The sequence below is a fragment of the Salarias fasciatus genome, chromosome 15 (assembly GCF_902148845.1).
Source record: "Salarias fasciatus chromosome 15, fSalaFa1.1, whole genome shotgun sequence".
Classification (NCBI taxonomy): Eukaryota; Metazoa; Chordata; class Actinopteri; order Blenniiformes; family Blenniidae; genus Salarias; species Salarias fasciatus.
Genome location: NC_043759.1, coordinates 19,728,068 through 19,750,146, shown reverse-complemented (window position 1 = coordinate 19,750,146; position 22,079 = coordinate 19,728,068). Strand labels below are relative to the sequence as shown.

At 43.6% G+C, this 22,079-nt stretch overlaps 3 protein-coding genes across 3 annotated transcripts; all 3 read left to right on the top strand.

Moving 5' to 3' along the window:
* The first annotated feature begins 571 nt into the window (after positions 1-571).
* Positions 572-7,713, top strand: LOC115402183 (mitochondrial basic amino acids transporter-like). Its single transcript, XM_030110668.1, has 4 exons — positions 572-944; positions 3,407-3,450; positions 3,567-3,650; positions 4,502-7,713. Exons 1-4 carry the CDS (start codon positions 917-919, stop codon positions 5,270-5,272), a joined length of 927 nt encoding a protein of 308 aa, XP_029966528.1. The 5' UTR covers positions 572-916; the 3' UTR covers positions 5,273-7,713.
* A 2,684-nt stretch (positions 7,714-10,397) lies between these two features.
* On the top strand, positions 10,398-12,924 carry LOC115401975 (uncharacterized). Its single transcript, XM_030110380.1, has 7 exons — positions 10,398-10,491; positions 10,617-10,862; positions 11,050-11,346; positions 11,419-11,466; positions 11,533-11,637; positions 12,115-12,161; positions 12,268-12,924. Exons 1-7 carry the CDS (start codon positions 10,434-10,436, stop codon positions 12,376-12,378), a joined length of 912 nt encoding a protein of 303 aa, XP_029966240.1. The 5' UTR covers positions 10,398-10,433; the 3' UTR covers positions 12,379-12,924.
* A 3,759-nt stretch (positions 12,925-16,683) lies between these two features.
* On the top strand, positions 16,684-19,301 carry vrtn (vertebrae development associated). The gene is made up of 2 exons (XM_030110428.1): positions 16,684-16,995; positions 17,551-19,301. The coding sequence occupies exons 1-2, from the start codon at positions 16,684-16,686 to the stop codon at positions 19,288-19,290; spliced, it is 2,052 nt and encodes a 683-aa protein (XP_029966288.1). The 3' UTR covers positions 19,291-19,301.
* The last annotated feature ends 2,778 nt before the right edge of the window (positions 19,302-22,079 follow it).

Here is a 22,079-nt window from a genome sequence, read left to right as displayed (position 1 = left end):
CAAGGCTAAGTTATTTAATTATCTCCCGTCTGAATAGTATCTCAGTGATTATGATACATTGTATGAGATTTGGGTGACTATTTTTATGAACTTCTTTGTTACTTAGTTTGTTGTTCCTTGATCTATTTTAGGGTTGTTTTCTCTCCTGAACAGTCAGGTTTCACTTCTTGGAATTCTATTTTACTCTTATTTTGTGCAAAAATAAAAGAAAAAAATATAGTTGTATATGTGGCTTTATTTATTCAAGGTTATTTAACACATTAAAGCTGCACAATGAAATTGCAATAATTAATAGATTTATTCTCAATGATTAACATGCGTCTGTCAAATGTGTTATTATTATTATTATTATTATTATTATTATTATTATTATTATTATTATTATTATTATTATTATTATTCCCACTCTCTCAAAACATCACGCGGCCCGTCCTACTTGTGACGAATTTGACGTCAAGCAGGCGTCGGCGTGGTCTCTAAGATCTGATTGGGTAGAAATCCGAGAAGGCCGGTTAAGACCCGCCCCTTAAGTGACGCAACCTCTGTCATTCTGTAAAAGCGTCGGGTGAAGTGAAGCCGCATTGACTGTAAACAGTAGCGTGGTACACGGAGGGCGTGTAGGTCAACAAAGGAAGTTTATCTTTACTGTTAGAGAGTAAACTCTGTTTCTGGCTCCAGAAAGCAGGTCTCTAAACTGCGGTATTTGTAAAAGGGGGCCAATTACTGCTACCGGGTGCTAGCTACCTGGAAGGCTAACCGTAAGTGCATTAGGTAGCTTACAGGGCGCGTCACGCTCATTCCCAGGTAAACTAGGGCGGAAACACTGTTTGGAGGGAAAACCGCTTTTCAATTAAGCTTTTTTTTATCCTGATTTAGAGCGTATAAAGACCCAGTTAGCTGATTTTGAGGCACGGGGATGGACTTCGTTGCAGGATGCATTGGAGGTAAGTCGATGGTTGCAGTCACCTTGAACGGAGGCTTTCCACGTTTACAGCGGGGATGTGCCTCATCCAGACTCTGGAAAATCACAGAACTGCTCATCATACTAATGTTGAGCAACACTGGGGAAGAGTTTTTGAAAGCCCGCCTCAGATCTGTACACTGATGCCAAAACTATCTGTACAGAACTGGTAACGCTGGCTTGCTGTCGAGAAAGCGTGTTAGCTTCTAATACAACCGTTATAATCAGTTCCGTTTTACACATTAACTAATAAAATCTGTTTTGTGATGATTTACCAGCCCAAGGCCCACATGTCCGAACTTTGCACCTGGATCTGTCAAACATAGATTAGCTTATCCCATCAAAGTTGACGATTATATAGATATATGTACTTATATACTTTTCTTGAATGAACGATCAACTGAAGATTTGAGAGTCTGTTTATTGTCTGTGTTTCTGTGTAGTCAGTCTAGTGTCGGATAAAGTTTGGATAGCTTACTTATATAGTTGGTTTAAAATCCTGCATGCCATTGGGGGCATGGTTATGGTTATTTAATCCCATGCCCATTCAAAGGTTGTGCTGTTTACATAACTAAAGTTTTTTTTTAAATTTTATTTTATTTTAGCCTGTCCTGCAAAAATTGTCAGACCCCGCCTAAATAAAATCCACTAGACTGTTTCTGTCTAATAGTCACACAAAATAACGTGATTTCTTAATGAAACTTCCACTTCAAAATAGCATTATTACAGTAAGTATTTTGAAACCGTGTTGAAACCTTAGTCACACTGTGCAGCAATAAAAAGGATCACACAAAGTTCTCCTGAGCTTGCAGTTCCAAGTGTTTGACCTGTTTTCCAAATTATCTCCTGCACATATTAACTTTGAATTTATTCAGTGGATTTATTAAACGTAGTGTGTAGTGGCATATTTTGAGGTTCAGTTCATAGAAAGTATCTGCCCTGTGGAGGAACGCTTGCTTCCAAGAGGAGCTGCAGCTTCCTGAAAGTCCCTGGTGTCACCTCCATCCCCTGCAAACTCAAAGCCTGCAGACACTACACAAGCGCAACCGGAGCTCCCAAGCTTTAATGGCTTGGCAGTTTTAAGTTTCCACATGCCCAACGCAGACAGCATGAATCAGAGCACACCCCTTAACCAACCAATCCCAAGCTTTCTTTATTTACAGTGGCTGATGTGCCAAATCATGTGGTTCCCTGCATCCGGGGAGTCCATCTACAGTCAAATGAGAACTTTATTGCTGCTGTTTTAACAGTGACCTGGTTTTTTAAATTAGCTTGAAGCACAAATTTTCCGTGCATGAGGCCCACACATAAAAATAATGGTCGTATCATTCAGATTCATTTCCTCTGAAAGCCATGATGCAACATCCCTGTCTCAGGTCAACAGCTCATTGAGGTCAATGACTGTTCATCACTGTGCCAGACATGGCGCCTGTTTGTGTTCTTTTCCCCGGCTTACAGCGGGGACTCCCCTCCGATTGGCTCTTTTTACAAATGTGTCATGTGACGGAGCCGGTGTTTATGTGGGATTAGCACGCCGTGTTTGTTTACTCTGGGTACACCGGTGAGTCGGGCACCAACTAGTCAATTCCTTTAATTACAAAAAGTCTTTAGATAAAAATTTGTCAGTCCTGTCATTGTCAGAGTTTGTTGTCTTTCAACCAACAAACGTAAACTATTTTATTATGTCTGGAATGAATTCAAATTGTGGACAAACACTTTAGTCTGTCATATTTGTTGTATGATCATTACCTCATATTTCCCACAAAATTGCCAATATAGTGTACATTCATAGGGAAATCTATCAATATCAATATTTAGAGACACAATAACAATCAGTGTATAAATATGTTTTACTGCAATCTGTATTTAGATGAATGAATTAGTCGTAGATATCTTCCTCATTTGAGATGCAGTCACAACTGGTAATTGTGTGTTGAAATGTAATACAGTCATGTTGTTGTCCAGTGTTGTCCGATTAATGTTGTGTAATATTAAATGTAGCAAGGGAGGCACATTTCCCAATGGCCACTCATGTCCTTAAAATAGGTCAGGAGGGTGTTGATGAGTGAAAGAGTTACCTTTCGGGTTAGACACGTAAGCTTCTGAACATGAGTAAAACAGATATCTAAACTCAGGATATTCTCAATGCCAGAGAGCAGCAAACACGACACAGTGAAAACTGATAGTAAATGTTGCAACTTTTTCAATACTGTCATTAAAGACATACGTCAACCTGGACAAAGCATTGTTTTACCTTTGATCCAGATTTAATTTATGCCCAAATCTGTCCTAAAGTGAGGATCTGCGGCTCCAGTCTCATCCTGTGGGTATTTCTGTACAGAGGTTCCATGTTTTGAATGTTGCTGGTGTGTAAATGTGAATGAAATACTTCTCTTGTCTCCGTAATTTTAGCTAAAATGAAGTGATGATGTTTTTTGTGTCCAGGTGCTGCTGGAGTCTTGGTCGGACACCCGTTTGACACTGTAAAGGTAGATAATGATAAAGTGGCACAATTCTTCATTGTTGATGTTTAACACAGATGTTTTTATCCTTTACCAACCACTCCAAAAGACGTGGTGTAAAGAGGTTTGTTTCTCTGCTCCAGGTGAGGCTGCAGGTCCAGAGTGTTGATAAGCCTTTATACCGGGGGACTTTCCACTGTTTCCAGTCCATCATACGGCAGGAGTCGGTACGTGGTTTTCTTTCTTCTCTTTGAATATAAACTAAATTATTTTTAGTTACTTTTCAAAACATTTTACTTTAACAGTGGTATTCATTACTTTTTTGTCAGCTGTCGTTCACCATTGTGAACTGGCCACTCACAATGCCACCTGTGCAGAGGACATGCATGTCTGGACTATTTTTAGCTGAGTACAGTTTGAAGTCAACGTGACATGATGTTCGAGTTATGACGGACACTCGTGGTTTATGACCGAATGAGGCACCTTGAGAAGGACACACTCCTGGTATTAGTTAGTGTTCACTTTATTTTACATTAGACTTCCTACTTCTGTGCCAGCACCTTGCTTTTGTGCCAGTATGCAGTGATGTGACAGGAGTTGTTATCTCAACCATCAAAGATCACTTTCACAGCGGTAGAATGCCTGTTATTATCTATGTCGACCTGAAGTTCTCAAAGTGAAGTGTGAATATCTTGTTGAGTGTATCGCTTTGTGTAAACACTGTGCCTGAACCACATGGTTGGCATTTAGACAGGTCTTTTTTTATTCATAGGCGCACTTCTTTATCTGGCTGTGTGAGGAAACACTGTGCTGTAGTACATGTGGAAATATGTGCACAGACTAGTTAACCTGCTTTGTCCTTACCAACATGGATCAACATTTTTGTGGTTAACCTACTTTGTCCATGTCAACATGTTTGAGGTTGTGTAAGTAGATTCCCATAAAAGGACGTGTAATTCAGTCTGATGTTGTGGGCACTGTTGGGAATTAGATCCTGAATGTGTTTGCTTATTTAAAGAGAAGCTCAGTTCCTGGAGATGTGTCACCAAATGCCGCACTTCTCTTGCTTGACCCTCAGGTGTTGGGCTTGTATAAAGGCATCGGATCCCCGATGATGGGCCTGACGTTCATTAATGCCATAGTGTTTGGTGTCCAAGGAAACACAATGCGAATGTTGGGACAGGACACCCCCACGAACCAGTTCCTGGCCGGCGCGGCGGCAGGGGCCATCCAGTGCGTCATCTGCTGCCCCATGGAGCTCGCCAAGACCCGCATGCAAATGCAGGGCACGGGGGAGAAGAAGTCCTCCAGGAAGATGTACAAGAACTCCTTGGACTGCTTGGTGCGCATCTACAACCGGGAGGGTCTGTGGGGTGTGAACAGAGGCATGGTGACCACGCTGATCCGCGAGACGCCCGGTTTTGGATTCTACTTCCTGTCCTACGACGTGCTGACGCGCAGCCTCGGCTGCGAGCCCGACGACCCCTACATGATCCCCAAGCTGCTGTTCGCCGGGGGCATGGCCGGCATCGCCTCCTGGATCTCCACCTACCCCGTCGACGTGATCAAGTCCCGGTTCCAGGCGGACGGGGTGGGCGGAGTCAACCGGTACAGCAGCATCGCCGACTGCGTGCGGCAGAGCGTCCGGAGGGAGGGCTACATGGTGTTCACCCGCGGCCTCACGTCCACCCTGCTGCGGGCCTTCCCCGTCAACGCGGCCACCTTCGCCACCGTCACCCTCATCCTCATGTACGCCCGGGGCACGGAGGCGGGACCCACCGACTGCGAGCCGGCTCAGCCCAGCCACCACGCACAGATCCAGCAGCAGGCCCAGCCCTCTAGCCTGTGAGCACACGGAAGCCTCAGGGCTTCAATCCGGGCACTTTACAAGAGCGTGGAGAGTCGAAACCTGCAAAACCTTTTATTACTGTCTGACTCTGCTCCTCTTTAAACCAGTCATTCCCAGTTTTCAGTCAGAAAATGCCTGTAAGCAGCTGCTTTTCACTTTAACTGTGGCATTCATAAGTTGTGTATTAACATAGTGCGACAGCGATCCTTGGCAGGAAAAGATAAGATGCTAACAAGGGAATTAGTAGTTTAGAGAAATGTGGGAGTTTTTAACGGTTAGCAATGAGAACGATGTGATTTCTGATACTCTCTTCCCCTCCAGCCACCCCTGTTGGTGCGGCTGGGTGGTTAGTGAGGCGTATACGCTGGAAACTGACATCTCCATGACTTACTTTTCTGAATCGTGCAGCGTTTACTTGCATCTGTACATATCATTTGCTTAGGAGTTACTCCTTTTTTTAAAAAAAAAAAAAGAAAAATGTATATTGGAAACATTTTCCCTGCCTTATATTTTAGTATTTTTTTTTCTGTTGGAAAATAAGATGACGCATAAGTTTGTACCCGTACTGTATCCTCTGGAAAGTCGAGTGAGGGAACCGATGTAGCACATGTGGTAAAGTGTGTAAAGATTTACCACAGTTGTCTGCTATCGAACCAAAAACCACTGCAGCGACAGTCTGGTCGACACTGAGGCACTATTAGTCCCCGCGGGACACGTCCGCTCCAGCTCTGGACTCCCAAAGTAAACCAGTCGGATCTGCAAGTCTCTTCCAGAGTTTAGAGAAAGTCATGTGACTGGAGACGGTGGATGTCGCGTCCTGTTCTTTGTGCGGTGAGTTAGTTGTCTTTAGCCTAAAATTCCAGTGAATCAAGTTTATTATAACTTCTCTGCTGTATTGAAGTCCTACTGCAGAAGTAGGACGTGGTGCTGCATGTGGCACAATCTTTCCCCCGCAGTTTTATTATATTTGTTTTTTGTTTTTTTTTAGATTTCGTCATTCATAGAAAGGAAAATATTCAATCATGTCGGATTCTTTTTTTTTTTTTTAAATTTCGTCTTTAAAGTCCACAAATGATGCTAGCAGCATATTGCTGGTAGCCGTCATTCCTCTGGCCCTGTTTTTTTAAACATTTTCAGTCATCCCCTCCAGTCGAGCTTCTGTGATATTTTGTGGCTGTTTGATAGTCCATGAAGTGCATTCTGCTTGGATACAGATATCTATTTTTGAACAGTGACCATATTTGTACTCAAAAGTTTTTTGATGTGACATGCTTCATGGAGTAAAAATGAAAAAAATATGAGCGGCACGGTTGGGTTACAAAATCTTGGAATGCCCGTTAAATGTTAAATTGCACATACTAACTGCCATTTTATTTCCGTTCTCGTGTTATGTGTGCCTGATGTGAATTTTAAACACAATATCCTCAGCTCGTTTGCATGAATAATTGATATACTGTACCTTACCTGGACTGGGGCTTTAATTGGTCTCTATTTGTATTTATTTTGAGATGCTGCATCGGGTTAAATCTTGACCTTGAGTTTGGGAAGCGAGGTTCAAATCCCAGAAAGATAAAAAAGAAAAAAAATCCAAGTTTACTGTGCAAGTTGCAGTTACTTGCAGTGGTGACCCAAATAGATAATCAGTATTTTATCTCAAAAATAACAATCTTGTTGATGTGCAAGTGTTTTTTTTTTTGTTTTTTTTCTTAATGAGTCGTCTGCTTTGCTTGGATAAAGTTTCTGTTTTCTGTTTGAGCCAGGCTGTCTCTGTGAAGAAGGCTGCAGTGTCAGTAATGTCTCAGCAGATTTTAGGGGGAGGGATACAACACATAACCTGCACTCCAGCAGCCTTTACCCGGCTGTCTAAAGCTGTAACACTCAACATCTCCTCAATGAAAACTGTTGGACAGCGTGAAGTCGCAGCCGAACTGAAACCTCAAGCTTCGTTGAATGTATTGCGCTCGCACGGACTCACTGGTTTTGAAAGAAAAAAATGTGGTCTGGGGGGAATCCTGTGTCATATTAACTGTTGCTTCTCTAAATGTCTGCGGTTGCGTTGAGATATGCGATCAGGATGATTGATGAACGAGAACGAAAGTGTTCCCGTCTGCTCGTGTTAACTCTGAATTCCAGCTCTCCAACAGTGACTGTTATTTCTGGATATGGTTACATCAAAAACAGTGGTTGTCTAATATTTAAAAAGGCTAACGTGAGGGATGCACTATGTATAGGATGTTACTGTTATTATTGATCATACATATATGAGTATATATATTTTTCATTGTAAGGTAGTGACACTGTGTGGTTCCATGAATGTCTGAGTTTGATCAGTGTGAATTTGAGCTGTTATACTCAAGAGATTTTAAACTGGAAACCCGAGACATAATATTTTTGTGTCAAAAAGAGAATATTTGTCTAGATTTATCATTGAGAATCTGTACTGGTGGGTAAATAAAAAAAAAAAAACCAGAAGCTCTACTGTTTCTTTCTTTTTTCCCTTCCAAAATTCTTCATGATTTTACTTCAGTAAACATTGGATGCATCATTCATTTTCATTCCTTTGTAGTGGGACGTTATCTAAACTTCTGTCGATGCAACACTTTTTTTTTTTTAATTTGCTTTACCCTCCAATTACTTGTTTTGATCATGTTTTCTTCGCAAAATCCTGCTGGAAAAAGGCATTTTCAAGAGATTTCTTCTGCGGCTGCACCATTCTGAAGTCGTCTGGCGCCCGCCTCACACTTAAACTCGTGGCTGTGATTTTTATAACATTTAACACCCCGCCTGTGGACTTCTTGCCTGTGACTTATGTTCAGCTGAACAACAACACTTCCTCTTGTGTAATATTGTGCTTTCAAGCAGCTCTGAGCACACGAAGCTCCTCTACAAGCGTTGCGTCAGCATCGGGGTTATGGCCTTCAACATCTGTGGTATGTACGTCACTATCCGAAGTCAACATTGTTTTACTCAATTGTTTAATAAAATAGTGTTTTTTTTTATTTTTAAAGCTCATTTAAATCCATGTTTTTCTTTGCAGATCATCTCATATCTTTTTTTTTTTTTTCCTTAATAGCCTATATAAAACCCACCATCTGTGCAGTTGGCTCAGGTGTGTGTGTGTGTGTGTGTGTTTGTGTGTGTCTTCCTGCTGTCTGGTAACATCATTAGCCGGAGCCTCAGAGGAGGCCCGCCCGCTCTGTGCTGGGTCAGAATATCAGGTGAACTCCGGTCAGATGAAACCGCTGGTGTCGTAAACGGTTCCATTATGCGCCTGCACTCATCAGCACAGCGGAATATTCAAATAGCATGGCACCAGCAGACCGACATCACTTTGCATAATGTCTCGAGGTCTGCACGTGGCTTTAGGACTTCACTGTCACAGATCAGGACTGTGAAAAAGCCCTCTCTTTAAAATGAAAGCCACCGGACGTTTTGGTCTAATATGAATCCACAACTGATGAATGAACACTGCATAAACCAATTAAAATGGCTAAAATGATGATAACTATAGACTTTCACATATTTTGTTACAGTTTTATCATTTTATTATTGAAGGCTAAATGTTTTAAAAAATAAGATCTTTAATTAAATGTACTTTTTTTTTTTGTCAAACCTTGTCATTTTATATGACCTGTGGACCAAAACAGGCCTATAATGATAAAAAGATTAAACTCTAAGACAAAGTTAATATTACATATCCTCATTATACCCCAGAATATCTTTCATTACAGTTGGATTACATTATAAATATGCTTAGATCCTCAGCTTTTTAAATAAACTGTAAATAATTCTCTGTAACATAATGTTTTGATTAAAACTAACCCAGAGGTTTTCATACGCTGTTCCGCCACTAGGGGACCATAAAGTACAGCTCACTGATGGGGCTGGCTCCATCACTCTCATACATAAATAAAACTACGACTGCGTACAGCTATGTACTGCATTCAATATTCAAGTAACTGTACATATCCACTGACATCCTCTCTATAGACGTTTTCCTTCGCTCTTGTTTCAAAGGTCACCTCTCAGTCCTCGCGGCAGAAAACACACTTCACCAGGTTCAGCGTGTCTTTCCGAGGCTGTCATCGATTCAGATCAGGATCTGCTGAAGGTTACTCAAAGCTCTGCATAGAGATTTTTTTTTTTTTAAATTTATTATTTACTTATTTAAAATAATAAAATGGTGCATTGCAGTGATTCCTTCTCACTGAGGACTGTTTTTGATTTGACATATTGCGACTCTGCATTGCCGTAACATTTTCTCTTTAATATGCTTGACACTGCTAGATATATTCTAATGGTGACATACAAAAATAAGCAGATATAATAAAAAGTAGTGTCTTTTTCTGACATGTTAAATAAATATATGTATTAGATCTTTGATGTACTATGCAGAGACAGAGGTGTATCTCAGTGCTCAGTAGCTGCTTTGACCTGACCATTCAGCAGACCTCCATTCACTCTTTTATTCATCCTGGGTGAATTTGCTTTTATACCTCAGATCGCTATCGAGCTGAACAGCTTACTTCTGTGCTCTACAGCTCAGACACACAGCTTTGCATTATCTCCGAGCTCTCTTTGATTTAATGCAGAATGCAGCGAAGAGGCCTCCGTCACGGTGGAGATTCACGTCTGTGAAAAGGACAGAATGTCAGACATTCATCCATCTTCCTTTACCCGACTGAAGGTTTGTTTTTAGTGTTCCTTCGTTAAACAGTTAAACCATATATCTGAATGTTCCTGTAGTGCTAACAGCGTCGTGATACATTGTTTTTCGATTCCTCACAAGGCTCATTATTGTTTTGAGATCCAGGCCTGGGAAACGTTCTGATAAGATGTCCAGTTTGTGCAAAGTCGTGGATCTCAATAATGACTGCATTGTCTTTCAAGGTTGTTTAATCTAAACTGCTCAGCACCCGCTCTGGGCTCCTCAGACTCTGGAAGGCGTTAAAAGTTTCTTTTGTGTGTGTGTGTGTGTGTGTGTGTAGTACATCATAAAATTTCTACAGCAGTCAACATCTCGAAGTGAAGCAAGCTGAGCTAAAGCAACCGTTTCCATGTGCGCTGGTCGAGGCTGTTGAAAAACGTAGGAAGTGACATTTGTGCGGCCAGAGGAGTGGAGACAGCGAAGCTTTCCACAGAGAGCAGATTGACACACAGGATGGCCGGAGGCGCTGGCGTTGTGACGAGGCTGCTGCTCTTATCGTTCATCGGGACAGGTACAGAGAGACAGATCAACCCCATTCCTTCATCTTATCTTGATTTTTTTTTTTTTTTTGGTAACAATCCTATCTTTCGCTCATATATTCAGGCCTGTTTCTTCTTCTTTTTTTTTTCCCTCCAGGAGTAAATGGAGATGACTGTCTGATATGTGCAGAAAGGGGCTATAATATTGCATTTCCATGTGGTGGAAATGTCTGCGTTCACTTATGGCATTTTAGCAGAAGAGAAGCAAGTGATTATGTCGCTCTCGTCAGTAATGGAGAAATCCAGACATCTAAATTACTGGATGATGGCTCGAAATGCTCTCTGCCTATAGAAGATCTCACAGCGGAGGATGTCGGACGTCATCGCTGCCAACAAAGGCCAGGTGTCTTCTCTTCCCTCTGTGTTCAGTACTGGAAAGATTAAAGCCTTTTCCTCTGTGTGGGTTGATAATAACAAAGCTGTGATCGGGGGGGGGGGGGGGGGGGGGGGGGGGTTAAAAAAAAAAAAAGAAAAAAAGATGAATCTATGCCATGAACATATTTTTTCTTTCATTCTTTCGATCCCCTCAGGTGCTCCGGCGTTGAACCTGATGCCTGGGAAAACATTGTCTCTGCAGTGCGTTCTCCTTGACTCCTCGGAGCGGGGACAATGCAGCACGGCGCCGCAACGAGGCATCAGTCTGACGTGGGTGGATGAGACCGACGCCGAGGTACAGGAGGACTCGGAACATCAGATAAAACGACGCTCTCCCTGTGATGTAACTCTCACTCTCACTCGACTGAGCGCCCCAAGCAAGAGGCTTAGATGCCAGATGACGAACGGTGGACGGGTCCAGACATCAGAGGAACTGTGGGTCCGATCAACAGGTCTGCTTCTGGCCAGGAGGAGAAGCACATCAGTAAGATAATGAATCCTAACTAAAACTATGCTTTTTGCAGGCCCAAGGGGAAGGAGAGGGGGATTTATGGTTGAGCGCGACCAGACAGGTAATTCCAGCTGGAGATCATATGAAATGAATGCATGTATTGCTTTAACCTAAATGTGAATTCCAGTTTCAGGTGGAAGGCAAAATGTGATTGGGGTCGGCGTGGGCGTGGTGGGATGCGTGGCGTTGGCGGTTTTGTTGGTCGCAGCGGCCGTGAGCCGAAGACAAGCAAGTAAGTTCAACACCGAGCTCCCTGCAGGTCTGGGGACGCGATGCTCCTGCACGGCGCCGCTGGCTGCAAGTCGTGGAAGCGAGCGCCGTACGAGCACATTGCTCAAGTGTTCTTTGTGGTCTTTCAGGAAACGGCTTGTGTGAAGTGTTGCTACTTCCTGTTTAGCAGTTTTTACCATTGCGGAATCACAAGGGGGCAGCGGAGAAGTGCCAGCTGACAGGCTGTGTTGATCCGTACTGATATGAGTTATATCTCATCAATACAGACATGTTCAGCATCAGCGACACACACCGACATACACAACACCCTAACCCAGACAGAACTTGTAGTTAAACATTGCCCCTATGTTTTAGCCTTGTGGTAAGATGCCAGCTTGTTCAGGGTTTAACCTTAAACCCGCCGTCAGCTGAGAACAGATCCAGCCCTTTGCAACCCTAACATGAACGGAATTATGCATTTATATGTTTTCTATCTCAGACAGACCGCCACCCGAAGAGTCATTAAACACCGTCAGTGCAAACAATGTAAGTTTTTCAGTTGTATTAAAAGCAATGTACTAAACTTCAATGCAATTACAACCACTAAAAATTATGAAAATACCCAAAGGCTTGTATCTGTGTGTGTTTTCAGGCAGTGAATGCAGATGATGTGATCTATGCTGACATTATTTTCCCTGTGGGCCGTCAGGCAGCATGGGTCCCTGAGTGTGAGCCCACAGAGTATGCCTGTGTGCGATACTGACGGTGAGACGTCCAGAACATAAACTGCTGCCCGACAGCTGTCAGTGACATTTCAAACTGTGAAACTTTCTCTGTCTGGCACAAAACTTTGACATTGTTTCGACAGTAATGTTTTATTTGAATAATAAATTGAAGTAAATGAAGCCAGTTTTGGTCAGAATTGTCAGTCTGAATGCCATTTATTCTTTATTTTAATGTTTGATTCTGCTGAATCAGGTGTTTTGTGTTGTTTTTCCTGAATTTCTCTCAGATGTAAATTTGAATTTTACAGTACTTTCATATAATGAATCTGGAATGATGGAGAAGTGTTTATGAAGAATACCCTGAAGTGTGTGTGTATGGAACTTTTTAAATATAAACCAAGGTCAGCAGCATTACCATTTGAACAGTATGATAAAAAAACAATAATAAAACGAACTCCTGGATGGATTAACGGGTCCATGTTGGTGCTGCAGTGATTTGATCTGTTCCTGCAGCAGGATGGTTCAGACTCTGAATTTCTTTCCTTGTTTCCTGCTTTAACTAAAGTAAAATGTATTTGTTTTCTCTGAAACTATCTCTTCTGTATGCTTTCATCTCTCTTACTCAAATAAGCATCACATGTTGAGGACTCTCACATCACACTTATCTAATCTTCATCACACGAACACTATATTGGAAAAAGACCTCATATGACCATATTTTTTTCCTGTGTAACAATAATGTGAATATATGTGTAAATTGGACAATGTTATCATATACAAGTGTGTCAAAACCATTTAAAACACCAGAAACAGTCAGACAGAAGTGATGCAACATCCAAGTCAAACACACACAGCCTGGTCACAACTCGAATTTGACTGAGCACAATTAAATTCTGATTACACCTCGACAGCATTCTGCGTCACTGCCTCCCGTTTTCAGTTCTCGATCAACTGATACACAAATGAGGTGGAGGAACAAGTCGAACGTGTCGGCAGACAGCATTGTTAGAAAACCGCGAATGTGCCGTCCAGATAGCTCTGCGTGAGTTTCACTGGAGGCGGGCCCTGGTGTGAGTCTGGTCTCGGAGAGACGGTTTTGGCGCTGGATCTTCACTTTGGCGCTTTGCTTTGACTTTGGGCCAAAACAAGACATTTTGCAAACACTCACCACATCAAGTCGGTGTGAACTACACTCCTCTCTCTTTACTTTACCCTATCCACAGACACCTGCACACACAGACACAAACACACACACACACAGACACACACACACAAACACACTCGCGGCCACAGCAGGTAAGTGGCTGCCGGAGCCAGTCTCAGTGTTGCCCGATTAGCATTTTAAATGCTTGCAGCCAGCCCACTACTGTGTTCACAGTGCAGCGCAGCACAGCTAATCTACACACCTAAGGCCTGTGATTTGCTGTGGCCGAGACTCTGCGGGGGTTGAGGAGATGGCGAAGACACAAACACTGACGTGAAAGTGGAGGGAGGTGAATAAAGACGAGAAAGTCCCGTAAGTGAGGAGTTCTCGCTGAATACCGCCGCAAGTAGACACTGGTCTGCTAATCAACTGACAATGTGCACTTTCTTCATTTGAAGGGAAAGAGACGAGGCGTGAGTGTCAATAAAAATGCAACGGGCAACACTAAAGTATACAACTCAAGGCCAGATAAAGTAAAATTGTGTCCCGCTTGCAGTTTTTAAATGAAGTTTTGGCTACTTGAACAGATAAACATCCCCAAGTAAACAACATAAACAAAGCAGTGAAATAAAGTGATGGAGAGACGTGTCACAAACCGGCTCAAAGTTACCGATGCAAGAAATTAAATAATCGAGACAGACAAAACAAATCAACAGGAGCACTTTTCGGGCAGCCTTGAAGGATGAGATGAGATTATGAAGCTGCCGACTCTCCACACAGCAGCAGGTAGACGGCGGATTAGGAGCAGCGAGGGACCCAAACTGTGTTCAGTGCTGGTCAGATAACTGAAAGAGTGTGTCTTATCGTGACTACATCTAATGAGAATAAAATAATTTGGGGTGAATGTTGTTTACTCTAATTTAAAGCCCATAGCAATTGGTCTCCTGTTTTCTAAAGCGCTGACAGAAAGTTGTTGAAAAATGGTTCTAGATTGAGGTGAATATGCCCGAGTGATCATTTAATGTCTTTTTGTTTCGTCTCCGTCTATCATCTTCCAGCTCCCATATGGTATTTTTACTATTTTACCTGATTTGCTCTTTTTGATTTTGTTTGCATTTAAATTAATCTCCTTGATTTTTTTTAATAAATATTGAATTGTTATTGTAAAAAAGATCTCTAAAGTAGTTAACATCCTCACAGCATATTCTGCGCTGTACTGGGACTTGAAAACAGATCAGACAGATGATTTTCAGTGACGGTTTACTCAGGGAACTGTCAAACACTTTCCTCTTCCCCTTCAAAATATGTCTTCATCAGGCAGCGTCAAGCAGCTTGGGAGGACCTTTTAGTAAATTTGCTATACTTTTAAAAGACAGAAAACAAAAGAGACAAGTGTGACTGAGCAGAGGACTGTGTGTCTATTTGCATTATCTTAATCTGCAGAAGCAGGTATGCAAACCGATGTGGCAAAAAAAAAAGAAAAAAGTGCCAAATCTTTTGTGAAGGCCCCACATGATCAACAACACTTGCGCATTGTACAAACAAGCAGATAAGCTTGAAGCCAGCACCTTGGACCCCCGTGAGAATGGGCACCAGCTAGTCTGAGGAGGGAACGGAGCGGACAAACCAGCAGGGGCCAAATGCTCCCGTCCCCTGGTGTGGTGGGAGTGTGTTAGTCAGTGTGTGTGTGTGTCTGTGTGTGTGTGTGTTTAAAGGCAGAAAAGCCACAGAGTTTAGGATCTACTGTAGAGCACTGAGGGGGTTGGGGGAGAGTTCCTGGGATTGTTGTGCGTGTGTGGAACAAAAGGCCTTCATTATTGAAAACCTGCAAAAGGCAAGAGGACGAGGTGTTAAAAGCGATACACTGGAGAAACCAGCCGAGACCAGGAGCCTCTCTCCCGCCAACGCCCTGTCCACACACATCCACTAATCCACAAATCTTTCGGCTTTTTACCGTCTGCAGACTCAAGACAAACCGTAAAGTTGGAAAAGTCCTCTTATTAGAAGAGCGGGCTCTCTTCTGTAAAAGTTTAAAACACTCCACCATATATCAGGAGCTGTAAAATATCTTTTTTTTCCACTTCTAAAGCACTAATAAAATAATCTTTTATGTAATAAAAGTACCTCCTGGTGGTGCTTTCCTTCCAGTGGCACTTGACAAACAACCTTGGAGATGAACTGTGCTCACTTTAGAAATGACTTTCACAGGCAGTAGAGAAAAGAACCTGTTGGCAAAAAGCTGAAAGCATCGATACCTGCGAACCCGCACGAGCTCTCTGTGGGCTTTATGTGATCTGTCACACGTTGGCTTTTGTTAACACTTCACATTGAAATTGACCCTGGCTTGGCGTGAGGAAGACGGTGATAGGAGAGGGGGAGGAGGGGAGAGGGGAGAGGGGGAGGAGGGCATTTCACAGCACTGAGACAAGGGGAGAGAGAGAGAGAAAAAAAGAAGGATCCAGGCTGTTTCCTGATGGGAGGTGCAGATCATCAGGCTCACCGGAGGACAGGACGCTCAGGACCAAAACTCTCCGCCCGGGATCTTCTTTCACTTCTCTCCCACTGGCGACAGAACCAGGCAAGACCTCCACGTGTGCTGTAATTTAGCGGCGAGCTTTCCGTGTGGTTTAATTGGATTGTGGTGTTTTTGTTTTTTTTTTTTTTTCTTTCCGCCGCCTGTAGGTGCAGAGCGCGTTTCTGAGCTGAATGGATGAATCGGGCGTTTGAGTGCAACTGTACGGGCCAATAAAACGCACACGCACAGTAAGAAGGGGGCTTCACAACTGCTGGTAATGACTTTGAATTTGGATTAACTTACTTTAGACTCCGTGTAAATATGTTATCAGCTGGCCTTGGGGGAAAAAAGTTGTGATTTTCCAATAACGCACACAAAACAAAAAGAAAAGTTTATAGTTTTGAGGTCAAATGTAAGAGAAAACACAGAGTTCTCTCTTGTGTGAATATGTTGCAGTGATTTAGGCTCAAGTAAAATGTGTAAACTTGTCACAGCAGCAGTTTCATTGAGCTGCAGCTGTTTCTCATGTGTGAATCAGCCACAGTAATCCAAAGCAAGCCAGCAGAGGCGCAACTATTGCAAATGTTTTCTCAGGCTTTGCATATCTTGGAATCATCTCCTGATTAGAGATTCAGCTTCTCCCTGCTTTTCTCCCTCCCTGCAGCTCCCCTCAGATCTCCAGGTATGATTCAGAGGCAGGAGGTGGTGCTGTCTGTCCTGAGGGAGCTGCAGGAGGCCACCAACACCTCGGGCCTCAACGCCGTGACCCGGGTGGCCCAAGAGGTGGACCAGCTGCTCGCTCCCTTCCAGCTCCCCAACGGCCCGTGCAAGGATTTCCCAGAATGGGCGAGCGTGGACGAGGCGGCCCGCCGCCTGTACCCGGCGGACGCGCCAGCGGGCCTGCTGCCCCTCATCTGCAACGGAGAGGGCAACTTGCTGTTCGACGCAGTCAGCATGCTGCTGGTGGGAAACACTGAGCTCAGCCTGGAGCTACAGGTGAGCATCATCTGAATCAACGATGTCCACGATTCCCTGTTTAACCCAGAAGCTGTAGGTTTCCTCAATGATGAAAGTGCTTTTGTGTACTCTGAGACCTAAATTCGCAAAATTGCTTTCTACTATATGCAGAAAATGACAGTATTTGCAGATGCTTTTACATCCAACTCCTGCCAAATACTTTAAAGTTCTGATCTTTAATAGTAGGACTTGTCCTCTCTGTTACATTGATGTCTTAACTGGAAACACAACAGGTCTTTTAAACATTGATATTCTCATCCGTGAGGTAATAATGCAATTTTCCTTCAAAAATCCTCTTTTTAACTCATAAAGCAAATGTTTGACATTCTTAGTTTGAACAGTACACATGTATAATTCTGTTTGAAGAACCCAGCAGAAAAGTTTTATTCAGATTTACCTCACAGTGACGCATTTGTACATTGTTCAAACTCTACGTCACTAGGAAGCTCTAACGGTGTCCCAAATGCTATTTTCTTCTCAATATACACTCTTGGCGTCTACCAGAAGTTGTCAATACACTTTCTCTTGTCACAGGTGCGAACTGTGGTGGAAATGATGCTGTGGAAGAGATACTACTTGTCCGAGATGATTGATTCTAAAATGATGCTTCAGGCTGTGCGCTTCAGTCTGTGTGCGGATGAGTCTGAGGACATGCTCAACCTGCCTGCGGCGGTCTTGGAGGCCATCTTCGATGCAGACGTGAAGGCCTCCTGCTTCCCGGGCTCCTACGCCAACATGTGGCACATATATGCTCTGTCGTCGGTCCTTCAGGTCAACATCTACTCCATCTACCCCATGTTCAACTTCAAGATCAGGCCCTATTTTAACAGAGTGATCCGCCCCAGGACCCTCCCCGAGGATTTTTCCCCACCGACCATCCACATCATGTGGTCCGGCCGGCTGCAGTCCGAGTCCGTTTTCAGGCCGAATCACTTCGTCGCCCTGGTTCAGACGAGCGATCTCGCGTTTGGAAGCCCGGCCAGCGAGCAGAGGGTGTCGCCGACAACGAGCGAGGAGCTCCTGAGCCGAGACGCGCAGCTTTCTTTCGACAGCCTGAAGGACAAGTACAACATCGCCAAGAGCACCTTCTACCGCTGGAAGCGGCAGACGCAGGAGCACAGCAGGAAGTCGGCGGCCAGGTACGACGCCAAGTCCTTCCTGCAGGCTTGTTACTTGGAGGGCAAGTTCATCCCTTTGCACCAGTTCAAAGCCATCTTCCCGGAGATCTCCAGGTCGTCCTACTACAACTGGAAACACGAGCTGATGAAGTCCGGAGGAAACTTCTCCACCTCGACTGAAGAGACCAGTCCGGAGAGCACCGAGCAGGAGGCCTGGTCGTCCCCGGAGACCAAGCAGGACGACCCGGACCACCACGACACCGTGGCCAGTATGTTCGGCCTCAGCCTCAGCAAGATGGACGTGGAACGGGCCCAGAATGTGGCACAGATGCAGGAGGCCAAGCGCTGCTTGCAGAACTGCATCGCCATGAAGACCTCCTTCCCCTTCAGGATCTTCAAACGAAGCTTTCCGGGGATCTCCCGCTCCACCTACTACAACTGGAGGAAAGAAGCGATGCTGTTCAACAGAGGTTACAAGGGCAGTGCCGGCAGCAGCGAGGACAGCTCTGATCCCGACAAAAGCCAGAGTCCGAAAAGCCTCCTGCCCTCGCTGTCCAACATCACTCAGCCCAGGCCGAGAATGAGGATCTGCAGACAGAAGCACAAAAGCTTCAGGCTGGCATACATCAGCAAAAAACAGCTCCGGGACGCCGCCAAGTCCCACCTGCTCAAGTCCAAATGCTCCCTCACCAAGTTCAAGCTCAGGTTCCCGTCCATGTCCCCCTGTTTCTACTGGCTGTGGCGCAATGGCCGCAAGAAGAAGGCCGCCCGGAGCGCGGAGGTGGAGGTCCCGCAGAATCTGGAGAGAACAGAGACTGAAAACAAGACGCAGGGAGGCTCGGAGAGTCAGAATCTGCTTCCATTTGTCAACAGTGCCGCATACCACCGCAGCGCCTCCATGCCGCCTTTTGCAGTCGCCCACCCGAAGCCCGCGGTTCACTTTAAGGCGCCCATACATGAGCATATATTTGCGATGGATGTGGTCGCGCTGGCCAACTTCAAGGCCAAGGCCAAGCTTTTCCTGCAGCAACGCTTTGAGGAGAAATCCTTTCCCTCATTCAAAGAATTCAGGTCCTACTTCCCGTTCACCCCACGCTCGACATACTACATGTGGAAGCGAGCTTTGCATCACGGGGTGTCCCTGGTTCATGGGTAAGTGTGCGAAGCTCCTCACACATTCAGATTGGCCAAAATTGAACCCATTTCCTCCCAAAACTTCAACAATCAAATCCCTGCTTCAGCGGTTTTTTTTGAGTAAACTACCTAAACTGTGTCGACTTTGCGTTCTGAAAGAGCAGAGAAGCCGAGATCAGAGAAGCCGAGATCACCTTGACTTACGTCCTTTCTCGCCCTCGCCACCAAAGTCATCTCCTTCCCGGGCATTTGCATGTGTGAGAAAAGAAATTAAGTCACTCTAAACCCTGCGTGTTGCCTTCCAGGCAAAAGGCAGTTCAAAGCCAAGCCCTTTGTGGTATTTTGTTTGAAGCCATGTCTTGACTGTTCTTTTAATCCTATTTAGTGGACTCCTTTTTTTTCTACTTTTTTTCTTTGCTACATTTTAATTGTTACTAATTAAACATTTCTGTTGCTGATAACATTGATCTCAGGTGGTGTTAGAAATATGTTCCCTCCCTGTATACATGTTTGAATAATCATCTCCAGGAACAGGGTTCTGATCCATTTGCTTGTCTTTCATATGATCAGTTTTCTTTCTTTTTTTTTTTGGTTACTTTTTGCACTGAAGTGATTCCAAACACACCACTGAATGTATTGTCTCGACTGTTATGTACATCATTAAACAGTTGGGGCAAAGTTCCAAACCATTTTTTTTTTTTTTTGTAGAAGTCTGAAATCTGAATGTAAAAGAAAATATTTGAATTGTTTCATTGAAGAAAACTACCTATGTTTCTGCAATATGAGACTTGCTGTTCTAAGCTACTTTTGTCTACTTTCCCCACACAGACGGATGTGTTCGGCAGAACGACCGCTGTGTAATCCATTTCACTTGACATTTGTACACTTAGGCTGCTTGTCAATAAAAGTTCTTATCAAAATTTGGGATTTTTTTTTTCTTTTTTAGTTGACCTTTGAATTTCTTGATAAAATGCTTCACCTCACAAATAAAGGCAGACGACAGGTAAGCACTATTGATTATGTTATCTATGTTTAACAAATTGGTGTTTTAGATTATGGGGAAACGCAAAATAGAAGTGCCTAAATAGAAGAATACTAGCGATACTAAAATAGCTTTGAAAAGGTACTTTATTTCCAAACCATTTCAGGTTGAGGAACATGCTTGAGTCTTGATTTTTTTTTTTCCCATCCACCTCAGCAGGTCAAACAAGAAACTACTGGAAGAAGAGAGAGAGCCTTCAGACTGGTTTTGTGGTTTTTGCTTGCAGCTTCTTTTCTGTTCATCTATTGTAATGATGCTAATGATGTTGCTGGTCAAGAACAGGAGGGAGGGGAAGGATGGAGGAGGGGCTAATTGTATGCATGAAGACAGAGGTGTTTGAGATAAGGCCAAGAACATCCTCGGGTTTGGGGGAGGGCTGGAAGGGGTGTGTCTGTACTCTTTTGGTCTTACTTCTTGCACTGATCAGGCGGCGTTGCATTATTCTGTAATTGGGTGTGTTGCGCTTTTTCATTTTTTAAAAGTGTTTATTCTGCAGATAAAAGCTGCCAGCTTCAGATTCGGTGTATCTGAGCACCTCAAATGCATCCTGAGAACAAATAAGAAAAACTCCCTTGACCAGAACTCGCAGACAGGTGAACTACTGGATGTAAAAATGTCTTTTTTTGAGAGAATTATTAATCCCAAATTTCCAGACTTGAGAAAAGGTAAATGATAAGTATTCTGAACAAGCTAAAAGTCAAATGTTTCTAGTGCTTCATTTACCTCCAGCCTGCAGCTACTTGTGCTTTAATATCGGCTATTTAAACAGTTCAGGTCTATTAAAATTTTACTGCGGAACTGTTTGAACTATCTTCATGTTTTTTCTTAATATTTTGTCTTCCTGGTTTCTTTTAAGTGGGAAACATGATCAGTTTTTTACGCCTCATGTCTGCAGTGCTCATTAAGGAAGCGTGGGATCATTTCCTGTCTCCCATACATACATAGACATTTTAACTAATTCAATAAAATAGTTTAAGGTTCTCAGGAAAGATATTCAAGGTGGTTGATTAAAGAAAAAGTTTTAAGTGTGCAGGTGTAATCACTTTAATGATTAAACAGTAGATGTGTGGACAGATTGTGTTCGTTCTCAGAAGTTGTGATCTGTGTCTGAGGGTCTCGGAGGCTGTCGACACGGACATGAGCAGTTGTTTGACAAACTTTGTTTCTTTGCCTGTGAGCCTGTTTGCCATCTCCATCTTCATTACTGTATGATGGGAGGAAGTCTCACTGGCGCTGAGCTCCTCTACATTGTTTATCTCAGAAATAGCATGAAAATAATGAGAGCTGGCAGGTGGGAGCGCGAGTCTTTAAGGATTAGCATGAGGCGGATGCTTCAGAAAGACAGACAGAGGCATCGCCAAGGAGGCCAATTCTTCTCAGTAAACAAAACAGACCTGTGAGACTCTTTGTGTTTGCGGTTCATTTGCTAGTTAGCCTCTGACAGGAACTCAGGAGGACTTTTGAAATTTAACAGCAGTGGTGATGAAGATAGCAAAGCTTTATTGAACATGAACATTATTACATTTGATTTCAATTCATGATTTCAATCACATTCCGGTTGAACAGAGTCTCTGTCACACATGAAAACATTTGACACTGGCTGTGATGTCCATTAATACAAACGTGCATGTGAAGCCTTTGTCCAGCAGGTGGCAGTGGTTTGCTGCACAAGAGAAGTCAGCATGTTTGGTGGTCTCTGGGAAAAAGGCTCACTTCAGGGAGGAACATGACATTGCATGGATGTACACTCCTCATCTGCAGAGTTGATC